At 40.8% G+C, this 22792-nt stretch overlaps 1 protein-coding gene across 1 annotated transcript in view; it reads right to left on the reverse strand.

The window, feature by feature from the left end:
- Positions 1-21622, reverse strand: part of MAPK1 (mitogen-activated protein kinase 1) — a 38246-nt gene extending 16624 nt beyond the window's left edge. The window contains exons 1-3 of the mRNA XM_072880626.1: positions 21244-21622; positions 3688-3870; positions 1763-1952 (exon numbers count right to left, since the gene is read on the reverse strand). Of these exons, the coding sequence (XP_072736727.1) occupies positions 1763-1952; positions 3688-3870; positions 21244-21386 (516 nt within the window). The 5' untranslated portion in view covers positions 21387-21622. The remainder of the gene's footprint in view (positions 1-1762; positions 1953-3687; positions 3871-21243) is intronic.
- Between the last annotated feature and the right edge of the window lie 1170 nt (positions 21623-22792).

A 22792-nucleotide genomic window follows, 5' to 3' on the forward strand; every position in this document is an offset into this window, starting at 1 on the left:
ATTGTATTATTTTGCCATACAGTGAGCTCACCACCTTTTTCATGACCATCTTAGTTGTGTTAAAACATTGCCTTTTATTATTTTATTGCCTTTAATTGCACATAACAGAGCTACGCTCAAACTGTTCTTTCCTGCCTCTATCGCACAGTTGTCGTAAATGTTACTCCACTTCTTTCATGAAGGGGTTAATGCCTTGAAGGGATCTGATGTAATAACAGCTGCTGAAATCCCATAGCAAGAGTCAGAGGTGACCAGTCCAGCAGTACCATGCATTAGGAAAAGCTGACAAGCAGCAGTGGGAATGTAAAGCAAACTGATCATGTAGCCAGTATTTAGAATGGACCAGCATATGAACAGCAAGGACTTTTCTTGGAATTGTGACAAACTTGTACAGCCAGCAACTGGCTTACATTTTGAAGAGGGTATTTTTGTTTTGTTTGTTTGGTTGGTTTTTTTAAATGAGAAAGCTAGAGCTACCATAAAAACCAAAGTGTAATTAGGTGCAACACAGTATGCAACACAGTTGTACCACGTCAGATCAAAGTAATGTAAACTCCGTAATCTTGCTCCATCAGTGGCCAACAGCAAATACATAATGTAAAGTGTAAAAGAAGCACTGTACTCCAGTGCTTTTCTACTAGTCTCTCATCTTCCATGGATTTGCCACCACAGGACTCTAAACCAGAGGTAGCATTCAATAGCTTTTTCTTCTACTAACCTGCTTGGTGGTTTTTTTAAGTCATATTATCTGTAATATCTACAGTGCTCTGCGGTACCAAATTCCACAGCTTAACAATGCTGCAAGTTAACCACTCTGTCCTTTTGCCCTGAGCATGCCACCTGCTCCTTTCATTCCCTCCCTGCCTGCTGCCTTTTTAATAGGTAAAGACAGTGAACAACTGTTCTCTATTCACCCTCCCTATGCCACTAACAATTTTATCAAATTCTATTGTATTCTTGCTTTTCCTCAAGCAGTACCTTACAGCAGAGGAGACCTAGGCTCCGTATCAGTTCTTCCTGATATGGAGAAAAGTATTTTGAAGCCCTGGTCTCCTCATTTTAAAAGGATATCATATGGACAAGTGTGATAACTATGATCACACAGAACTGAAGACTCAAAACCAACAGAAAGTTACAGAATGACATGTTTTCTGTTTTATTCTCTATTTCTGTTCTAATTCTTCACACTTGGTTTGCTTTACTGAATGCCACTAAGCATTGAGCTGACATTTTCCTAGAATCGTAACAGCTCTAAGATCATCCTTTTGTAGTATTAACTAGTACAGAGCCCTTCACTGGAAATGTAAATTAGGAACGTTCTCTCTCCAAGTAATTGCTGTGCATTTAATCAGCACCAAATTTCACACGCCATTTCAGTTGGCCACTAATATGAAGTCCTTTTCCAACACTGAACAATTAATAGTTTAAACACAGAGAAGCCAAGACTTGAAAGATACACAGTTTGAGTTTACTTTCTAGGTAAACACAATTCTGCTTCAGATAAGTATTTTCACCTCACTTTCAAAGAGGCTGTTTCAAAGTCAGCCTCCAGATGGAAACAGTGATGCACTCATTTAAAACAGCATAACAGTGAGCTCTTAGTCACTCCATCTTAATCATTATTTTATCAAAACCAATATGTTTTAGCAATCTTTCCAGGATAAAAATCACATTAATTCCCAGTAACAAAACCACATTCATGCTTATAGCAGGTAGTTTATGAAGACCATGGGAGCAAAATTTGTAAGACATTTCAACTAACCTTGAGATCACAAGTGGTGTTAAGCAGCAAATTTGAAGGTTTGAGGTCACGATGAAGCACATTGGCTGAATGGATATATTTTAACCCTCTCAGAATCTGGTAAAGGAAATAACAAATGTGGTCGTTGCTGAGGTGTTGAGTCTTTAAGAGCTTGTAAAGATCCGTCTCCATAAGATCTTGCACAATGTATCTGTCCAGCATCAGATGTAAGGCAGCAAAACAAACATGGTGTCATGTTAGATATCAACATACAGTACCAGATGAAACTTCCGTAACAATTTTTCTCTCTTATTTGTTTGTTTCATGACAATCATGAAACTATGTAGTTGCTTCTTGCTTTACAAGTTTTGAATCGAATCAATCCTGTTACATGATGCAGCCCTTTACAGAATTAAGAGGCATCAGCATGTGGTCCTCTCAAATTAATCATCATAAACCTCTATTTCTTTATATTAGAGCCTGATTTTTATTGGAATCTTAATATGATCAGATTCCTGTCCTGCTTGCCAAGAAATAAAGACTGGTTTTTAGTTTAATGAGTAATAAGCTTCTGAGATACTTGCTTCCAGTTGCATAAAAGCATGAAGGTAGAAGATCTGATCATTTCTGATCAGTCTTCTCTGCCACCTCTCCATTTCAAAAATTCAGCTGTTGTTCTCCTTTACTATACATTTATTACGCTATATTGAACACAACAGTCCTTTGCTTACCAGAATTAAATCCTAATATTTTCAGTCAGATGATTTTTTTTCTAAGATTGGAATGAACATAAAGAAAAGGCATTTTTTTCTGCTTTGCCAGGAAGGAGTTAAGTAAAATTTTCTTCTCCCTTAATTCAATTTGGCTGCAAAACCCTTGGGGTGTAGTTCCACGATCACTTTTCACCGAAATAGGATTTCGTGAAAACATGCTACTATTGCCATTCCAGTTGGGCGTTCCCAGCCTCTCCTCTGGGTATTGAGATTGGATCACACAACTAGGACATCTTTTTACAGGCAGCATGCACTTACATTAGTCAAAGTGGCCACAGAAATGCAACCTCAGAATCCCACATAAGACCAACTGAACTCAAATAATATATTGATAATTTATGATGTGAAAACATTTGACCCAGATTCAATTCAGTTTCTGCCTGCATGCACTTAATGCCTTTTATTGGGCAGACATCTGCGAAGACCCACAAAAGCAGTAGGAACTAATGCACACAGACTTGGAGAAATTAAGCTGGCTGACTCTAAACTAGGCCTTATATCTCAGGTAGGGTCTCCCAGCTAAGACTACTTTGTACATTAGATATCCACATGAAGTCGTATCTACACAAAGCCAAGCTTCCCATGAAAGAACAATTAGTATAACAAAAAGGCCAGATTTGCATATATTAATCAAGCACGTTTACCTGCCCTTGTGCAGTTTCAGACTTTTCACATACGCAGGAAGCACTGCAAAACCAGGGGTTGTGTTTTGCTTTACACCCCCTCCCCCCCGATGTATCCATTCTATTCGTTAAGAAAATTTTAGACAATTATAGCAGAGTCTGGCCATTTTATTTTCTCCTCAAAGCAATCAGTTCTAACAACAGCTCTAACAACATCTAACAACAAGAGCAAATATAGTTTTAGGATTAAGTGACTAAACTAAATCATCTCTACAATGTTGAGTTCTTTGCCTTGGAAGATAGAAATTAACAATTTTTTTCTTTTCCTGAAAAAGAACAAACAAAACTAGCATTCACCTACATATCAAATCTATGTATGTATCTATAAACCTACCAAACACTATGAACTTCCCTTTCAATTTACAATAATAGAAGCCAACTTTTATTAAAATTTAGTAAGGAAGAGGATGAAAAGGAAGAAACAATCAAAACAGAGAAGACAACAAACATCACTAACTACACAGAATAACTTAAAACTTTGAAAGGATACACATCTTTCATTTGTTCAATAGTCGGAGCTCTGATAATATCATTTATTCCAATAATATTCTCATGCCTGAAGCGCAGTAGGATCTTAATCTCTCTGAGAGTTCTCTGGCAGTATGTCTGATGCTCAAAAGGACTGATTTTCTTTATAGCAACTCGAACTTTGTTGACGTTATCATAGGCAGAACTAGAAGAGAATCAATAACATTAGTTGTAAGGAATATTAAATTCATTCAATTCAGAAAGCAAGAATGTGAATTCAGCTGAATATAGGGGTAGTGCATTTGTTTTACATTCATTTTTATCAAATGAAAAGAGGCAACAGCAGCACTTATCTTTTAGTTTGATGAACAGACAAAATACTGTTGTACTATCACTAGCCTATTTGGGTATCTACCAGTCATTAGCTTTCCCAACTGACTTAGAGTCTGCTGATTCCCAGGTACCTGAACAAAGAAAGTAGTATTCATCTTCTTTATCAGCATGTGTAACAAACAAGTTTGAGTCTTTTTCTATATGCTGTAATCAAAAAGTTGAGAGAAAAAAGTTCATCTTGAGTTAACCCATTCACTTTGGGGCGCAGAAAAGCCTTCAGAAATCATCTTTCAAGCAGCAGAATTCCACATCCCATGTCTAACTCCTGCAAGTAATTCCAATTGCCACAACCTTTCACTCCTCCATCGAGCTACCCTGCCGGCACCTCCACAAAGAACAGACATGGAAGAACGAAAGGGATGGAGAATTAGTGAAAACACCTTTCCAAGTTCAATTCCAAAGTTAACAGAGTTTGAGAAGAGAATGAATGTATCGGACTACACACATGAAGTGAAAGCAAGCAGCAGTACAACAAGGTAATACGGTGATTGTGACCCACATCAATGAACGCGCTGGCTGCTACGCTTACAATACTGTCATTTCAGAAGCTCAGAACAGCATTCCTAGCAATACCAATAAAGCAGTCTCAGTATTTCTGTTAAAAATGCCTACGCATTTATTAAGAGTATCACAGCCTGAGCCTAGTAAAAAGGCACAGTAAAACATATATAATTTTCTAAAATTTGGACTCAGGTTATTATTTAGCAAAAATGTTATGAATCCTTACAAATTTTAGGATGTTTTCTATGGTCTTGCTTATAAGAATGACAAAGAATCTCATTATAATAATTTCTCTTTGTATTAAAAGTATATGGTAATTTAATTAATTAGAATGTAAATATGTGTACATGATTCTTGTTCCTTTCAAATTTCTTTTTGCTCACTACTGCATTGTTAGGAAATTAAAAAATAATCAAGCCTACATTTAAACATTTCTGTTAGCCTCAACTATTTCATATAAAAATATAAACATACTAGCCAAACAGGCTTTACATTCCACCGATTTTCTATAATCGAGTCCCAGAACATTCTTTGAAACTCTCTTAATTGACCTTACTCTGCAGAGATGTCCAGGTATCTGGTGATCAGGTAAAGCAGAATGAAATATGGAAATCCAATTAGAAAAGGAGACCTAAAAGGAATTCAAATGCCTGGCCACATCCAGGTTCTTCTACCACTAAGCAGATTTATGGTGCAACAAGGTGTTTTTGAGCCAGTACTGTTACCACTGTATGCAAAAGTGTTTAACATTTCTCGCTTTCATTATTAAAAATGGCATAGAATTTGTGCCGCCAGTAAGATCTTCATACAGCTCATGCATATGTAGTGACATCCTTTTTGCATGATTTTTCCGCAGAATCACTTTGACCTGTCTGCATCTGTAACTCCGGTCTACAACCACAGACAGACTGCACAATTTATTTGCCTCTAGAAACACTGAACTCAAATGCTCCACAGGGTGCTTTGAAATTCCACATGCTAAGCAAGTATTCATTACAACTGTTGCTATTACATATGTATAGATAACACATTAGCAGTTCATAAGTCCCAAAATAGATAATAACAAAGTGCCATAAGTGGAACTTGGCATAGCCTTCAAGAGCACTTCGTCTACAGTAATTTTCTTAGTTAATCAGTTAATCACCTGTGGTGTTTACAATATACCAGTAAGGTAAGTCACAAGCAGAAAACAAACCTAGAAGTAATTCTGAAGCATGAACAACCTGTATTTGGGAAAGAAATTAAAGAATCCTAGGGACCTTTTTGTCGTTATAAACAAACCTCCTACCTCCTTCTTTGTATTGACTTAAACTTTTTTTTTTCTCCCACAGTGCAGAATCTTACTTCCTTTCAAAGTACTGGACAGCAGCAGCTATGCAGAGCAGAAAAAGGCAAAATGCCAATATTTACCAATTGATGCTGCTTAAATAAAAGCTCCTCATCTCTTAAAGTTATTGATTCTCAAGCAAAAGTTGGTTATTGATGAAAAATATGCATCTTTCCTTGCACAGATTCAATGAACTTGAATCCATCAATTAAATACACCAAGACTTCCTCTCCTGTAGCTGTTTCACTTATAGTTCTTGAAGGACCTTCTTAGCAAAAGGTTTATGCTGTTATTTAAAAAAGGATGGGTAATTTTGCTTTCAGATGGTTCAACTATAAAACAGATGATTCAGTGTGGAAAAAAAGCTGACTATTTGCAGCAAAGATGCAATCAATTTCCTCTCCAGTGTACATTCTGCATACACTCATTTTTCTGTTCGTATCAGAAGATCTCACCGCACTAAGGTAGCTAAGCATGCATTGCTGTTACCACCGCAAAGCCTCAGCTAAGGAGAGCAAAACCGAAATACTACCTAGTTGAAACATTAAAAGGGACACTGGATTTATTTCTGTTGTCACACTTTCTGAAATACAAGCTTTTCTGTAACTCGATTAAATGTATGAAAGATTATCTCAATTCCTATGAGCAAGAAACTAATCATACAAGTAGTTAGGTACAATATTTTAAATATCATGCATAATACAGGTGCATAGAGAATCTGTATTATAAAATTAACACCATTTCACATTCTCAGAGTCACAGTACAGTCCTCAAAGAAAATATGGCTTTGAGTAAACTCTGTGAACCTTTAAAAAACAGTGCTTTTTCAATTTGACACATGCTATAGAAAACTGTAAAAGCTACATATTAGACTGGACTTCAGTAGAACTGAAGAGTCATGTGTGCTCTCATGCACATATGCTACAATCAGACACCTATTTGGCCTATGAAACCATATAGCAATATCCACATCACTACCTAGGAAACACCGTAAACTAACAAAATGGGGTCCTTTACAGGTCAGACTGAACCATTTCCCAAAGCTTTCCCTGTTCCTCACAATCTCCATCCAACCACTACCTGCCATCAACACCAGATTTACCCACCACTCTCTAGAGCTCTGCTGAAGAACCATGCTGCTCACACACAGTGCCCATTTGTAGTGTTCGCAAATGAACACCTGTAAAAAGTGCAAATCCAAACCCTTGATGCATTAACTCGCTGCAGTTCATATAACAACTTACTTATCACTTAACGCAGGATTCATCTTGCTTAGCCTTAGCTAGAATTAGAGATCTAATTTTACGACTAATTATCACCTGTGCTCCCCCTACAGTCCAAAAAGGAATAGCTCCACATAGACATCCCGCCCACCACCCAGCCTGTCCTAAATTTAGATTATTTGCATTCTGGAAGTGCTGTCCCAGTGTGCACAGTCTAACCTAGTTGTCTGGACTTCCAGCTTCCACTAAATCTCACAACAACTGTTTATATTTTCACTGACACAGTTAACTGGGACTCCTTCTAAAGGCAAGAACCTTCAATTATCTAGACTTTTTTCCAGAGAAGATAAAAATCTGTCAAGTGGGAATAACAGTTCATATACTAACAACTTTTAGAGTGATAATTTATAGCTTTTAGTTTCTAATAATTAACCACATATACCAATCACTGCACAAAGAACTTTCCCTTTAACAGTCAGTTACTCACATTATGATGAATCTAGTTACTGACACTTTAAATATTCAGAAGGAAGGATTTATTTCCACCCTGATGATGTGCAGCTTCACAAGCTGATGCAATCATTCAGCTGCGAGTGCTATTTATCTGTAATGTGATAAATTTAAATATAGATTTTGCAACTGCCCAACTCTAGTATACACAACATTATTCCTATTTCAAGCTGTGGTTACTATCCTGTGACAACCTGCAATAGCACCAATATTTAGATACTTTTAAGACACAACGTGAAAATCAATACAAGCCCTAGCAGTACAGTTTATCATTCCTAAGTATCTTGTAAATATATAATGAAGTTTTGACAAAGTAAAACATCTTGCACAGCTGTAAAAAATAGACAGATGAGCATTTATAACCTGAGAAGTTGCACCACACAACTTTTAAAGCCAGTGTTTTCTCCTTCTACTGCACCGGTACCAACTTCCTTTTTAAAAAGCAGCACAGGGTGGGGCTGCTTCCAAATGCAACGACCAGAAAGTGCAGCACAGTATCTGAGCAGCCTACAGAAAACAGCACACTAATCGCTAAGATGAACCTCTGACATGTAGCCCCTCTCCCATTAATTCCTTCTCAAGGAAGGAAAGCTTTTCACCAGACAGATCAGGCCAAGTGCCAAAGCTTAGCTCCTTCTACCCACAATGGCTGCTGCATGTTCTTCCATCCATTTCTATTCTTCACATGTTTCATTTCAGAGCAGAACTGGAACAAGTGAGAGCATGCTGCAGCTGCTGGGAGGAAAGGAGCCAGCTCCTGGCAATAGTTACATCCCACAGAGGGCTGTTTCTTCATATAACCATTGAAAAACAACGGCCTACTCTGTCGGCACCCCCATCCGCAGTACGCTCCTCTGCCACGCTGCCTGAAGGCTTACCCCATCATGGGATATTCTTCCAACACTTCTAGGATTATCTACCTTATGGCTGTTTTACAGGCTGCTCTCAGCATATGCATACATACACATAAAAATACACAATGCTACCGGCAAACATCCTAATTACAGCTCTAAATAAAAGATTGATTTGAAGTTTAAAAGGGATGTTTTATCAGTTGCTTTTGTGTTGCTGTGGAAACAAGACTCCGAGGGCATATCCAGGGATAAGAATCTTTCTGAAATATTGAATAATTCTGCTTGCAACCAGGAGAGGAAAGGCAAGAATTCCTAGCAAACCAGCTGATCTATGAAGATCTTTAATCTTTTCATTCAGTCTACGTTTAGCTCAATCACAGACATTTCTACAACATGCTGATGTTTATCAAGTTACAATGCAAATAGCTTAAACTTATTTTTAAGACCGCTGTAAGAAAAATAATGCAGTATTATGATATAGTAATAACCAGCAGTACCATAACAGACTGTTGGCTACAATTTTTGGGGGTGGGGGAAGGTGGTGTTATGGGTACAGATTTGTGGAGAGGACTGTTTGTTTTTTTGGGTTTGTTTTTGGGTTTTGTTAATAATCAGATATTAACCCTTTCAGATTCTTCAGAATAATTAGTTTCTGATTCTAGGTGATTAACATACAAGGAGCAGCCACAGTGTATTATTCTTTCACCAAAGAGAAAAGACTGGAAAAAGGATAGTAGTCAAAAAGTAGTCAAAGACAGTTTCAGATTTGAGGACATCCAGTAATGTGTAATTTTTATACCGCTGAATATACTTTTTGTCCCCAACAGTAAACACCTATGGTTACTACAAATGTTTGTTATTTTGTTCCATTTATTTGTAATATTTTTGAAGATAAATAAGTATATTATTCATTAAACCTTTTTTATTAGCACTAACTTACAGAATCAGCACCTCGTTTTAAAAGGAATATGTGCCTATTCATATTAAGAGATATTTGCCTTGATTTAACAGACCTCAGTTTATGAAAAGACAACCCACGTCCTGCTCAGAGTTTTTGTTTTGATTTGTCAGCTTTCTCTAGAAGAGGTTCTCAATAACCGAAGTTCTCAACAGAAGAGGTTCTCAATAACCAAACATCTGCCAGGCTTCTCAGCTGCGAATTCAGGAAATAAACTATAGAAACAAGGGCATCTTGATACACTTCTACCTTTCTCCATTAAATATTTAGTTTTACAGACTAATTCCTACCATGTAGGAAAGTTAGTAGATCCATGAAAACTGAGAGCTACCTAAATATTAGATTCTTAAAAAAAAAACAAAAACAAACAACAAACACCAAAAAACAAGTCAGCCTTGAGGCTGTAGTTGCTTTTCAAGCTACAAAAAGATAACAACTTTAAGAACACTAGCACCACATACTTCTTCATCCTACTCTGAGGGACAAAAGTCAAATAAATTGTAATTCAGCACTCTTGAATTATCTACTGGTATGCTACAGACACTCCCCATGGATTATTAAAGATAGCTCTATGTATTATCTTCTCAGTCTTTGGGAAATATGCATAAGCACTAATAGCTTATAATGAAAGAAGAGGCCAAAAAACTTGAATTCAAAATCGATATACTTCAGAGTAAGCTTAGATACAAGAATTATGTGCTGAATTGCCAGAAGTTTGAATGTTTAAGAAATGGACCTCTCCTCATCATCATCAGATTACTGAATTCTCCACCATTTATTGAGTGTGTCGGAAAACTACCTCAAGTTATAAATTACAGGATGACCTCACATTTATCTTAAGTCTTGTTTTTGTCAAGGAAAGAAAAAGAATATGCACTGCTGTGACATATGGCTGCCCACAGACACGGAAACTCACTGACAATTTCTCCCCATTTTCTTGCATCTCATGCTACAAAAATGGCAGCAGAGGAAGACTGAGCCACAAGAGAACATTTAAAATAACTACATAGTAGATGTGATCCAATTTGCAGTAGTATTTACCTAGCCCTACCTGAAAATTCCTAATTGCATGCTATTTGAAAAATCTTGGTTTTGTTTTGGTGTCATTTTGGGCTTTTTTAAGCAGTTTTTCATCTGTCAAGATTCTAGTATCAGTGGATAGATTATTGCTTTGGGGCTAAGAAAATATGAATCCCTGTTTCCAAACCTTTTATCATGACCCCTCTGCAAAGCAACTGTCATACTTCACAAACTCCTCATGAGTTTATCCACATTCCTAATCCCTTTTTGTCTGTTGCTCATCAACAAATGATGACTGCTATGGTTTTGTTTTTATTACAGAAGATACCTAAACAAACTGGTTTTGTTTGTATTTCTTATAAAGTTGATTTTTTTTCCTTTTCCAACAAGGGGGAAAATAAACATAATTTCTAAACCAGTGTCCTTTATTTTATCACAAGTCCATGGCAAGATCACTGCCCAAGTAATCACTGCAGACTGCTCTATGATGCTTTTAGTTAACCTCTGAGGCTTACTGGGTCAAGATGTAACTGCATTACCTTCACCTTTACCACCTACTTTTTCAGTCATCTTTCTCATAACATTCAAAATCAATCCTAATATTAAGGTTTCTGGCACAATTATGCCAACTCTTTCCTCCCATGACAAAAGTGAATAATTACTCATAAGTGATTTTACTCTTTGGCAGTTTCTGATCTACTACAGGTTATTGCCCTTCACGCCACAAATTCTTAAGGCACTTTTGTAACCTCCTACAGGAGATTTGTTTTCATGTATCTACTCAAATAATTCTAATAGGTTACAAAGGCACAATTTTATTTTTCAGAATTTTAAAAGTAAAACCTGATGGAACCTTCCAAAGCATTACAATTTTAAACTATTCACTACGCACATAATAATGACTTAATAGTTGAATTCCTTAGATCACTCCTAGTATTTTGAAAACAAACAGCTAGTCGTGCAAAATGGAGTCTGTTAAAAAAATTGCTTTTGCCAGCTCAGTCAATTCATAATCCTGGGTGTGGCAGACCAGATGATTTGTGTTTTGTTAGCACCTACTAAGCAGAACTATGAAGAGTAGCAATTCTAGAACTACACCTTAACTTTAGTATTAGAAAAATATTAGCTACTTCACCCAGAGTTCTGTATTGTTTGGCTACAGATGTCATTTAACTTCATGGTGTTTTGATCAATCTTAGTTGTTCGAAAAAAAACGATCACTTCTCAGTCTCTTCCAATATGTATTTTTCTTTCTATACCTTTAGCCGTGAAGCACTGTGACTTCAAATCATCATATATGCCTATGCTACTTTATGCCACTTCAGTGCAAGTTGGTCTTCGGAAAATAGACAACTCTTACATCTTAGTATTTTGTCTACTTCTTGCCTTCCCACTTATCCTCCCCATTTTAGAGGTTTACAGGTTCTCCGCTGCCAATATTTCCTTTGATAGCCCCTATGCCAAATTTAACATTTAGGCAAATGTCACCGTTATGTTTAAAGGCCCTTTGGCTACTTGTGGAAAAAAACCCCTCATTCCAAAAGTACCCATTGCTTTTGATAAGATATTATGATATTAAATATTACTATCTTTCTTCTCTCTATATAAACTTAAAGACAATTCCTGTGGGAATCCATTTCAGGATAAAATTGTAAGGGCTCAACAACATCTGAGACAACCTAAGGGCTCACTGAATTAAAGGGAGTGGTTGTAGTTCAATCTCCTTTTTGTGCCTGACAACCCTGCCCCTTTCTCACTTTTTTGGTTGGAGCAGTGGCTTTGTCTGTGACAGTTCAGAGAACTGAAGCAGCTCCAAGTCAAAGCAGCTTACAAACAGAACAGTAAAGAAGTCTTTACCATCATATTCCTACTCCCTTCCTGTGTCAGCACTAGAACTCACGGGGATTTGCATCAGTCACATCACCTTACTGCCTTTAAATTTTATTTTATTTTTTATGAAGTAACTTTTCAGCTAAATCAGTTTTCCAACACAGCTAACTCTACAGCTCTGTAAGCACCAGCACAAGAGCAGAGGAAGGAACGACACGACCCGAGGCACGGAAGGAAGGCTGCCCCTTTAGAAGCAGCACAGCCTGAGATCAGCACAAGTCAGTCATGGAAACCACAGCTTAAGTGTCTAGGCCTGATTGTTATGAAAGCTAAACCTCCATACATGAGCCGATGAAGTGCTGACTTCCTCCTCCTGTGCTTATGGCTTCTCAAGAGGCAACAAAAAGCCACCAAGACAGCGACAGCAGGTCAGTTACATCACCAACGTTACTCCAGAGTCTGGAAAACAACTGCCGCCACCCTAGCAGCAAAGCAGGCACTACAAATGTGCATAGGAAATACTTCCCCTTTCCTAGAGAGAAGGGAGAGCACTACCAGAGAGCTGTGAGAGGTAACAGTATTAAATCTCCCAATGTGGTTTACTCTTTTGCCTAATAAGGTTCTAATTTGACTTATATGCCAAACACTCCTCCTAAAATCAGCTTCAGAAAAAGGAAAAAACACAAGATGCAGACAATTTCTATATTTTTCAGTAATTAGGTTATTTAATTGATTCTGAACAATACAAGTCTTCAGAAGAGACAGTTCACAGTATTTCACTCCAACAGAAAATAAAGAAATAAATCACTGATCAAAATCATTCACGCATACTTAGAAGCGGAGGTTTTCCTAAGCCTGTAGAAACAACAGTGCAAAATGAAAACTATCACAAAGCACTAGGGAAAGCAAGTTCATTGCTACCGTCTGCTCTGCCATGGTTAGTTCAGTATTCCACTTGCAGAACAAAACAAAACAAAAAAACCAACAAACCACTAGCACAGAGTGTGCACCTCACCACTATAAGAAGTTACTTCTCTTCAGTGTCAGCTTACAAAGCATCTTCTGCATGTTTTTTCCATCTTTTTAAAACGACGTGCCAACAGTAAACTCTAGCCCCTCAACAGATTAACTGCTTTGTGTTTTGTTCAGACAGGGTATCAGCATTAAGATATGTTGGCTACTGTAACTAAAAGGAAGATATTTCACAATTATGAAACACTCAGAAAAATGCAATATAAAAGTCAGCCTGAATGTCATTTGGGGTTCTCTGCAGCATCCAAATCCCAATAAAATTGGGCAAATTCCGGACTGAAGCAGTTTGGGGAGTATTGATTTGTGGTGCTCAAATGACTTCAAGTTTTACTCAGGACACATCAGCAATATTTGGTGGAGCAAACTGCCTTCCCTCCAAACAAGCAAGAAGTAAGGTACTGCAGTAACAGCTGCTAATTCTAAGGAAAACTGCAAAATTAAGTAATTGCATATTATAAACTGTAAGCCTAATTGCAAGTTGCTGGTACTTAAAACATACCCACAACACAGACGAATTACTTTCTACGATGTAACAAAAACTCTCTTTTGCATTCTAATCACCACAGAGTATTTCAGTATTTTATGAAAATTCTCTTAAAATACAAAAGAACTTCCAAGAGAAGAGATTTTCCCTTAACAGAACTCAGGTTGTTGTGATTTTAGGTACTACTAAACAAGGTAGGTAGTAAAAACACATGCACAACTCCGCTAAAAACTGGACTGTCATGGAAGATTCTGCCCAAATCTAATAGAACAGTTTTTCCAGTAAAGCCTTTCTACAAGCCATGTACACACACACACACAAATCAGTATTGCATCCACCACTGAAAGGCAACCGGGCCTGGGAAGGCACACAGCAACCTTTTGACAGCTCTTCCTTCAGCCAGCGTGCAGGCAGCCAGGGCACCAGAAGCCTGCCCGGGTGGAAGCCGGGGTACAGTCCCTTCCGCAGGGGACGCGAGGCTGTCTCTGCTCTAGCTCTCACCCAGACACCAGAAACCCAGCGGAAAGGGGTGGAGACAGGAATGTTCTCTGAAACAGAAATCAACCCACTGCACGCTGATAAGAGTACGAGAAACCTCATCTTGCCAAAGTATCTACCAATAGTTCATCAAATAAGCCATCTGAATTAATGACATTTATTACTGCTTGGATCTTACTAATCTGCCTGGTCAAAACTGATAATGAAGTAATGCAGATTTGGCTTTTAATGTACCTTGCAAAAAGATGAGTTTGAAAATACCTTCTTTATATGCCCAAAAGTTGTAATAAAGCAAAGGAAAATAAGCTCCCTTCTAAAAAGGAGATTCATTCACAAGCAAACAACTCTCTTTAATAACTGACCTAACAATTAATAGAATCTAGGTTTGACACAGATAAATCACCTGAAACAAACTACACTTTGCTGCATTTCACATACACTATTAATTTACCTTACGACATAGTAAAAGAAAAGTTATATTCTAAAATACATTTATGGCTCCATACACTTCATTTGAGTGATCTGGAAATCAAAATCAAACACAACTGAAATAACTTCATAAAATGTTGTGGGGTTTGGGTTTTTATCCAGACATTATTTGAAAAGTTCCTAAAATGCCTCACTAAGTGCAAGTGAAAGTATTTTCTAGATTACCAGAAAATCCATCTTCACTCATTAGCAGCGCATGCTCACAGTGATGAAGGGCATGGACTGGGCTGCGTTACTAAGTGCGTAGCCAGCAGGTCAAGGGAAGTGATCACTGTTGTGAAGCCACATCTGGAATACTGCGTCCAGTTTTCCTCTCTCCCAGTACTGGACCAAGTCCAGCAGAAAACCATTAGGATGCAAAGGGGGCTGAAGGACATGACATACTAGAAAAAAATTTAGGAAACTGGGTTTGTATAGGCTAGCGGGGAAAAAAAAGGCGGGGGGGGGGGGAGTGGAAAGCATCTAGTTGCTCAAGTTACATAAAGGGGCATTACAGAGAAAACTGATCCAGACTCTTCTCAGAGGCAAAAAGTACAAAGGACAAGAGGCAACGGTCGCAAGTTACGGCAAGGAAAACTCTCATGGTTTTAAGGGCAAAAGTTTCCCTGGGCAGTTGGTTAAACGCTAGAACCAGAAGCTGCCCAGAGCAGAGATGTTGTAGAATCTCCATCCCTGGAGATTCTGGAAATATTGAGTGGACAAGTTGAGCAACTTGATCTAATTTTGACATCAGCCCTGCTTTGAGTAGGAGGTTGGACTACATGACCTCAGGAAGGCCCTTTCAACCTACATTATGCTGTGAAATATTCCACAGCAAGATGTCATAAAATATTTTTATTAAATATCAATTTGATCAGTTAATTTCATTCCTAGATCACAGCTAAAAGCTATGACAAAGCATCAACATGAATAGCATTAAAAAAATTACTATGTTGGCGAAGTATTAGTTTTCAACTCAAGTTGAGCTGTACACCTACTCAGTTGGTAAGTATTCACTCTTCTATGGGCTGTGGATCCCCACTCCTGAACAAGGAGCTCACTGAACTAACAGAGCCTGGTGTCCTACAGATACACATTTCTGATCTCCAGAGTACCAGTAAATCCATCTGTGAAACTGGGGCATCTGCCATGTCTCTTTGGGGGAGTCTGACTTCTCATATGTGACCTCCTGATGCAGTCTTTTCCTCAGTGGAGCAGCATACAGGACCTCTTCACTCTAGCAAAATACCTATTTTTAAGAAACTTGAAGAAAGTTTCCATCTTTAAGACTTCTACCACTTGTCAGATTTGATGGAAGGCAGGCAACAGGTTCAAGGATCATATGTAGTTGTACAGGAGACAGGCTGATGCAACCACATACAGATACTGTGAACATATAAGCCTTATTTCCTTAATAAATCATGCTTAAAAAACATAACACAAGTTATCTCTATCTGTTTCCATGGGCTGTACCATGCTATGTTAAGAAAATGTGTATTTACTTATACCTGAGCCGCACTCTTCACCTTTTAAGCTAGTATCCCATTACTTTGGGCAGACAGGAAAAGTTGCTACCTCTCATCTTCCATAAATCCTAAAGACAGCTCCGATACGAACAGAGAGCATGTAGCTGCTGTCCCATCCCTGCTGCCTGCTGCACAGCTTGCCGACCACCTGTCGCATCACAGGGGAGAGCAGGAAAAGCAGCTCTAACTGCTCCCTCCCTGACTGTCTCCATGTCAGGTTAAGCAAGGGCTAGAAGTCTGAGTGACTGAAGGGAAATGTTTCCCTCAGCCTCCTCCCCAGAGGGAGGAAGCTGATAACTAGCCACCAATTACATTCCCTAATTCTCTGCTCTGATCCTTGCACTAAGAAGGACCTATTAGGGTTGGCTAACTTGTATCAGCTCCCTCTTTTCCTTACCACACAGCCCCAAACATGTTAATTACACGGTATCGACACCCATACCCAACCTGTGCTCCCTAAAAGCACATATAAACAGGGACATCAATCTCTATACTTGCTCTACCATTAAAGGGTAGTCTCTCCAGATCAATGCAATAGTTAACAGAAAAAAAATTATAGGCTTTTCTGATCCTTGCCACTAAGCAGTCCACCCCAGATCACCAATCTGACCGACACAGAGGGATGCAAACGCTACCTTTTTGTGTAATGTTGGACTGTCTTGAAAGAAAGTATTACACAACCATCAATCCCATCAAGTTTTCTATTTTCATCTTTTAATATAAATATCTACGCCTTGCAGATCATTCTAGTCCTGATATTTTTTTTTCCTGTTTCGATCTTCTTCATGCATATACTTCTCAGATTTTCTTTTAAGTGATCCATCCTCTAAAAGTAGGGCTCTTCCACGAGACAGTCGAAAGGAGCAGAACTTTGAAAAAACTACTGCCAAATGTCTTAAATATTATTTTCAGTATTACTTCAACATTCATCTATTGACTACCTTAACTTCTAATACCACTCTTCTATAGCACATCAGTAACACAAAGATGTCTTTGTAACAACCCAGTCAAATTCAGGCCAAGAAAGGCAAGATTTAAGCTTCAAGATTGTTTTCTTCCAACTGCGTTCATGTTTACGATTTATATGCAGTTATTTGCAGCAGTGATAATACTTCACATTCACATAAGCCTGATGACAAAAAGGACTTCCAAAACACAGAATATCCCTATCACATTCCCATTCACCATTTCTTTCCAAAAAGATGACTTGCTTTAAACTGTCAAATAATCATCCTTGCCAAATTACCACTGACCAACCAGATGAAGAACAATTCACACTGGAAATGTAAAGCTCAACACAATCATATTTTTATTGCTGTTTCAGTGTGTTTAAAGTAGGGCCTGTTACCAGGTTGATTTTGGTGTTTTTGCAAAAAGAAGAAAAAAAAAAAACAAAACAAAAAACCCACACACATTTGGGAAGGAGGAGACAATCTCAGAAACCTTTCACATTTTATTGTGTCTGAAAGGTAGTTCTGAAACTCCGGACTTGGTCTGAAAGGCCCCAGCTGACTCTGAGGTTGATAATCCCCTATCACTGAAAGAAAGGGAAAGTCACATAAGGAACTTCACACCAAAACCCCTCAAAACAACTCTTAAGCAAAAGAGAAGGAAAAGGAAAAAAAAAAAACCCACAACATTTGCATATATTTGGATAAATTAATTCAGAGTAACAAACATGACTGTATGACTAAACTGCTCAAAGAATGTCCTGCAGTCCTAGAAAGTGTTGAGGATTTTGGCTAAAACTTTGCACTGTGATCATCCCCTAGTTTTACATGCAGAAATAGTGAAAACAAAAAATAGGTTAGAAAGGGACGCTGACATGGATATTCACTTATTAACCACTTCACCCCCAGCAACAAAATTTCCAAGTAAAGGTGCAAGCCTGTATCAAAGGATGAACATTTTTGGCGGAGTTTAACTGGAGGACATTAAGATGGGAGTTTGCCTGATAAGATGCCTTTTCTGCTTACAAAGCTGAGAAAGTGCAACCACAACGTAGCAGTAAATACACTGCTCTGTTAAGTTTATTTTTACTCAAAACCTGATTATGTTAAAAATGACTGCACAAGGGAGAATAGGTAAATGCCTTCAAGGGTTTTCAAATCCAGATGAGAGAACATTCACCTACAGTCCATTCAGTCAACATCTTCCTCTACTTCCTGTGCTGTTATTTTATGTTGTGATCAATATTTCTCAAACATTATTCTCTCTGCTGCAAAATCAAAATGGAAGACTGACTGTAACAGCACTACCCTAAGAATACTTCGTTTGCCCCTTAATTCAGTAATATAATTAAAAGAATTTTATTGTTTTCAACTCCCTAATTCAGAAATAGAAGAATTAGGAAAAACAAGGAAAAAAGTGAAGGATTTTAAGAGTTAAGTCACTTGTTTTCCGTATAACAAGCCTTATGGCACAATGCACTTGTAAATAACTAGCATCTCCCAAGGCATACATATTAGCTGCAGGTCTAAAACAAAACCATCAGAGCCTGCTCTGCTCTCCTTCATTAAAGTGTACAAATGTAAATGGATTTTGCAGTTGCGGGAAACATCTCCATCTGCACACTCATAGCTTGCCCTCTACCCTGCCCCCCAAGGGAGAAGCTTCTGCAGATCCTCACTGCATGAGCAATCAAAGCAAGATAAGAAACATGTAGTATTAAACTGCATAACCTATACGTCCCTTGATTGATAAGTAATCTTATTTAATCATAAGAGCTTGGATGTTAGGCACTACGAAACATTACAGTTGCTATGGCACTTAACTACAACAAGTGCATCCAACACTTCCCTTATCAAGTATACAATATAAACTGAGACTTTGTTCCCTGTCATTTCACACCCAAGGCAGAAGAGCAATAATTAAGAGCACAACATACCGAATTTAGTATTTCACATTAATAATTTCAGAGTAGAAAACACAGGAGCCAAATGCATATTTCAACTGAACTGGCTATTTGGATTTTTTGTTAGTAATTTTGTATAGCAGTCATAGTAGACGCAATGTATTAGAATAAGTTTTTAAATAAAAGATAACCTTATATAGTTTGGGGTGGGGGGGGTGGGGGAACAGTTTCAGTATAGAACTTAATACCATCTGGAGGGGCAGAAAGTGGCCCTGTTTCCCCTGTATCTGCTCACTAGCACAGTGATGCCAAAAAAGGGCATCAACTGCCGTCATACTGCTTCTTGTAATCCTGATCTGCGGTGAAATATTTTAGCTTTAACACGTTGTCTGTTAAACACACTTTTAACACCCCGTTGATATGAACTGGACTATACACAGCTTACATCTTGGAAGTACTATTCCCAAGCACTTCCCTAAATTGGACTGCAAGTGTAAACCAGTGCAGTTAGTACCGAGATTATCTGCACTGCTTTAGTTGCCCTAGTTCAGATGATAAAGTACACAGTAATAAAATACAGTTTGTACCACAAGCTACATTAACAAGTTTTGGACTGGATATATCACTGTGATTTCTAACACTAAAACAATAACAAGGACATTTTTACACTGTAAACAGGATTTCTGATTTACATTTTGAAGGTTCTTCCCACAGCAAAAAAGCGAAGACTGCAACTCAGAACTTTGTAGGAGAGGCTCATCTCCCCGCTAAGTTCAGGCCTAGATGAAAGCTTCCACCCTGAAATACAGGATGACTTCATCTTAACAGCCCAGCACAATTCAATGACTATATGCAAAAACCTATAGCTATAAAAACCTGTAACATACAGCTGAAGGTTGTGAGGAGCCTTTGCTGAGAAATGCAGTAGTTTACAAAAGATTAAGCATCAGAGAGAGAAATAAATGCTGATAAAGCTTTCATGAAGTCATAGCCTGTAAACCTCATTTAGTACCTCTGGTCAAAAAACATGCTGAAGAAAGAGAAGTAGTGCTGGAAGAAAGTTGACAAAACGGAACAAAAAAAGTTTTTCATCTGCATACCTTAAATTATTTAAGAAGTAAGGGGGTTTTTTAACCTGTTTTACTAACAGAAGAGAGAATAAGAAATCCTAAGTAAGGCCACCGAGCATGTCAGATTTATAACCCAGTCACTAGATAGACCATCACAGAGCATCATCCCAACTCACTAAGATTGCTAAAAAACCCATCTCACACTCTCAGTCGGGTTAGCTTACATTTCCAGTATTTTGTAGTTCATTCCCCTTGCTCTTGAAGACTGATACTAACGAAAGCAAACACCCACGATCGCTTTTTAGTGAGACTTAGTACAAGTCTTCGTGATACAAACTAACCAAGAGCTAGAACGGCTGAGGAGAACTTCCACCTGTATACCTGTTAATTCAGACACTAATCTGGCAGGCTATGCAGCACAGGCAGCACGTCCTAAGAAAAGCCAGGTAGGGGCAGCAAATCGTATGCACGGATTCACTTTTTTTATCAACTGGGACCTCGGGGACATGCAGCCAGGTGAGCCTTCGCAGGGGCACAAAGAGGAACGCGGAGCTGCTAGCAGGATTTTACGACCTTTTCCCCTTTCTGAACGTCTGCAATCACACTACGGAGACGGAGAAAATAAAGAGAGCAACCAACTCTAGAGGCAGGGACAGAAAACATTCAAGAAAATAAACGCACGACGGAAAGGAAACGAGGCGTTCAGCTGCACCCATCGATGGAGGAATTTTGGAAGCGGGGGGAGGGGGGGGGAAGGCGGCAGCGAGGGAGGGGAAGGGTGATGCCGGAGGGACGACCTCGGGAAGACGAAGGGAAAAGCAGAGCCGAGGAGAGCGAGGCAGAGATGCTTGAGCCCCGGCTTCCCCTCCCCCGAGGGCAAGGCACGGGCCTCCCCCCCTGCAAGGGCGGGCCGGAGAGCCCGGGCCGGGCCCCGGGGAGGCTGCGGCCAGGCAAGGGCGGCGGGGAGGGAAGGAGGGAGTTGTTCAGGGCAAGGGCGCTGCCCCAGCCGGGCTCGGCAGCCGGCACTCACCACACCATGCCGTAGGCCCCCTCGCCGATGTAGGAGAGGTTGGTGTAGCGGGGCCCCACGTCGAACACTTGGCCCCGCACCATCTCCGGGCCCCCGGCGTTGGCAGAGCCGCCCGCAGCCCCGGCCCCCGACACCGCCGCCATGTTGTCCGTGCCGGGAACCGCGGTGACTGCGTGCGGGGGGGGGGGGGGATGGAGGGGGGGGAGGAGGAAGGAGGGGGACGAGGAGAAGGATGCGGGAGGAAGGAAAAGAGGCGTCGCCCGCTCCGCCGCGCTCCGGAGCACCGGCCGCTGCCGCCGGCTCCCAGGCCCCGTCAGCGCCGTCGCCGCCGCGGCCGCTGTGAGGAGACGCTGCCGGCCGCGCGCGCGCGCATCGACCCGGGCCGGGGAGGGGAGGAGGGGTGGGGGCTCGCGCGGAGGGAGCGGCGGCGGGGCGGGGCCGGGCGGGGCCGGGGGCGGGGCGGGGGGCGGGGCCGGGGACTGCGGTAACCGCAGCCGCTGGGGAGGGGGCGCGGCGGGCGGGTCACGTGGTGGGCGTGCCGGCTCTGCGGCCGCGCGGCCGCCCGGCGCCATTAGAGGCGTCAGGTGACGGCGGGCGGCGGCAGGAAATGGAGCCGCGGGGCCGGGCCGGGGTCCCGCTGCCGGGGTCCCGCTGCCGCTCGCCGCCCTCCCGCGGGGAGGCCGCAGCACGGGCCCTGCCGGCAGCGGGCGGAGCGGCGGCGCCTGCCCGGGGCTCGAGCTTCTGCCCGACGGGCGCCAGCCCGCAGGAGGCCTCGGGGGCCGGGCCGCGCCGGCCTGGGTCCCGCAGGCCCCCGCCGCCCGGGGCAGCAGCCGCTGGCTGCGTGCTGCAGGCCGGGCCTCAGGCGGGGCTGCGCTGCGCTGCGTGCGGGGTGGGCGGCCCGGGGCGGGGCAGGGCCGGGCCGGGCCGGGACTCCCGCTGCCGGCGGGCCGGGCCCGGGCGGGCCGCGCGGTGCTCTGGGCTGCGCCGCAGCCCCCCCGTCGCGCAGCAGGAGGGTATTCCGCGCGAAAGCTGCCTTGCTGTAATAAGGGCGAGCTTGCTTCTGACGTTTCCTGACTTCAGCGCGTCGGTTTGCAACCTCTGGTTAGCATAGTGCTTTTATACAGAACTATCTTTTCCTGTTAGTTGTTTCCCATATAACGTAAATAAACCCCAGGCTTTGAATGGGAGCTGACAGTGCAGTTGAAGATGGTTTGTATCGTGCCGTGGTCGCTGCTTGCAACAGCGTCTGTCTGTCTTGTTTTCCTGCAAGGCTCATTTTCCTAAAACAGCTTTTGCTCCATCTAGAAGTTAGCAGAAGTTATGCCCAAGCATCTTAACACCACTTCTGAATTTTGTTCTGCAATTCCGTAATGATCTTGACAAAAAGTAGTAACTCCTGATCAGAAATCCTGCTGCTACTTGCTTTAACTACCATTGCCACAGCTGCTTGAGATGTGCTGTATCTCCTGTTCCTTTGAACGTTCGTTCAAATGCATACCTTGGTACATCCCAGCACGCCTGTGTCTCCACGTTCATACCCATCCCAGTC

The sequence above is a fragment of the Ciconia boyciana genome, chromosome 15 (genome assembly GCF_034638445.1).
Source record: "Ciconia boyciana chromosome 15, ASM3463844v1, whole genome shotgun sequence".
Lineage (NCBI taxonomy): Eukaryota > Metazoa > Chordata > Aves > Ciconiiformes > Ciconiidae > Ciconia > Ciconia boyciana.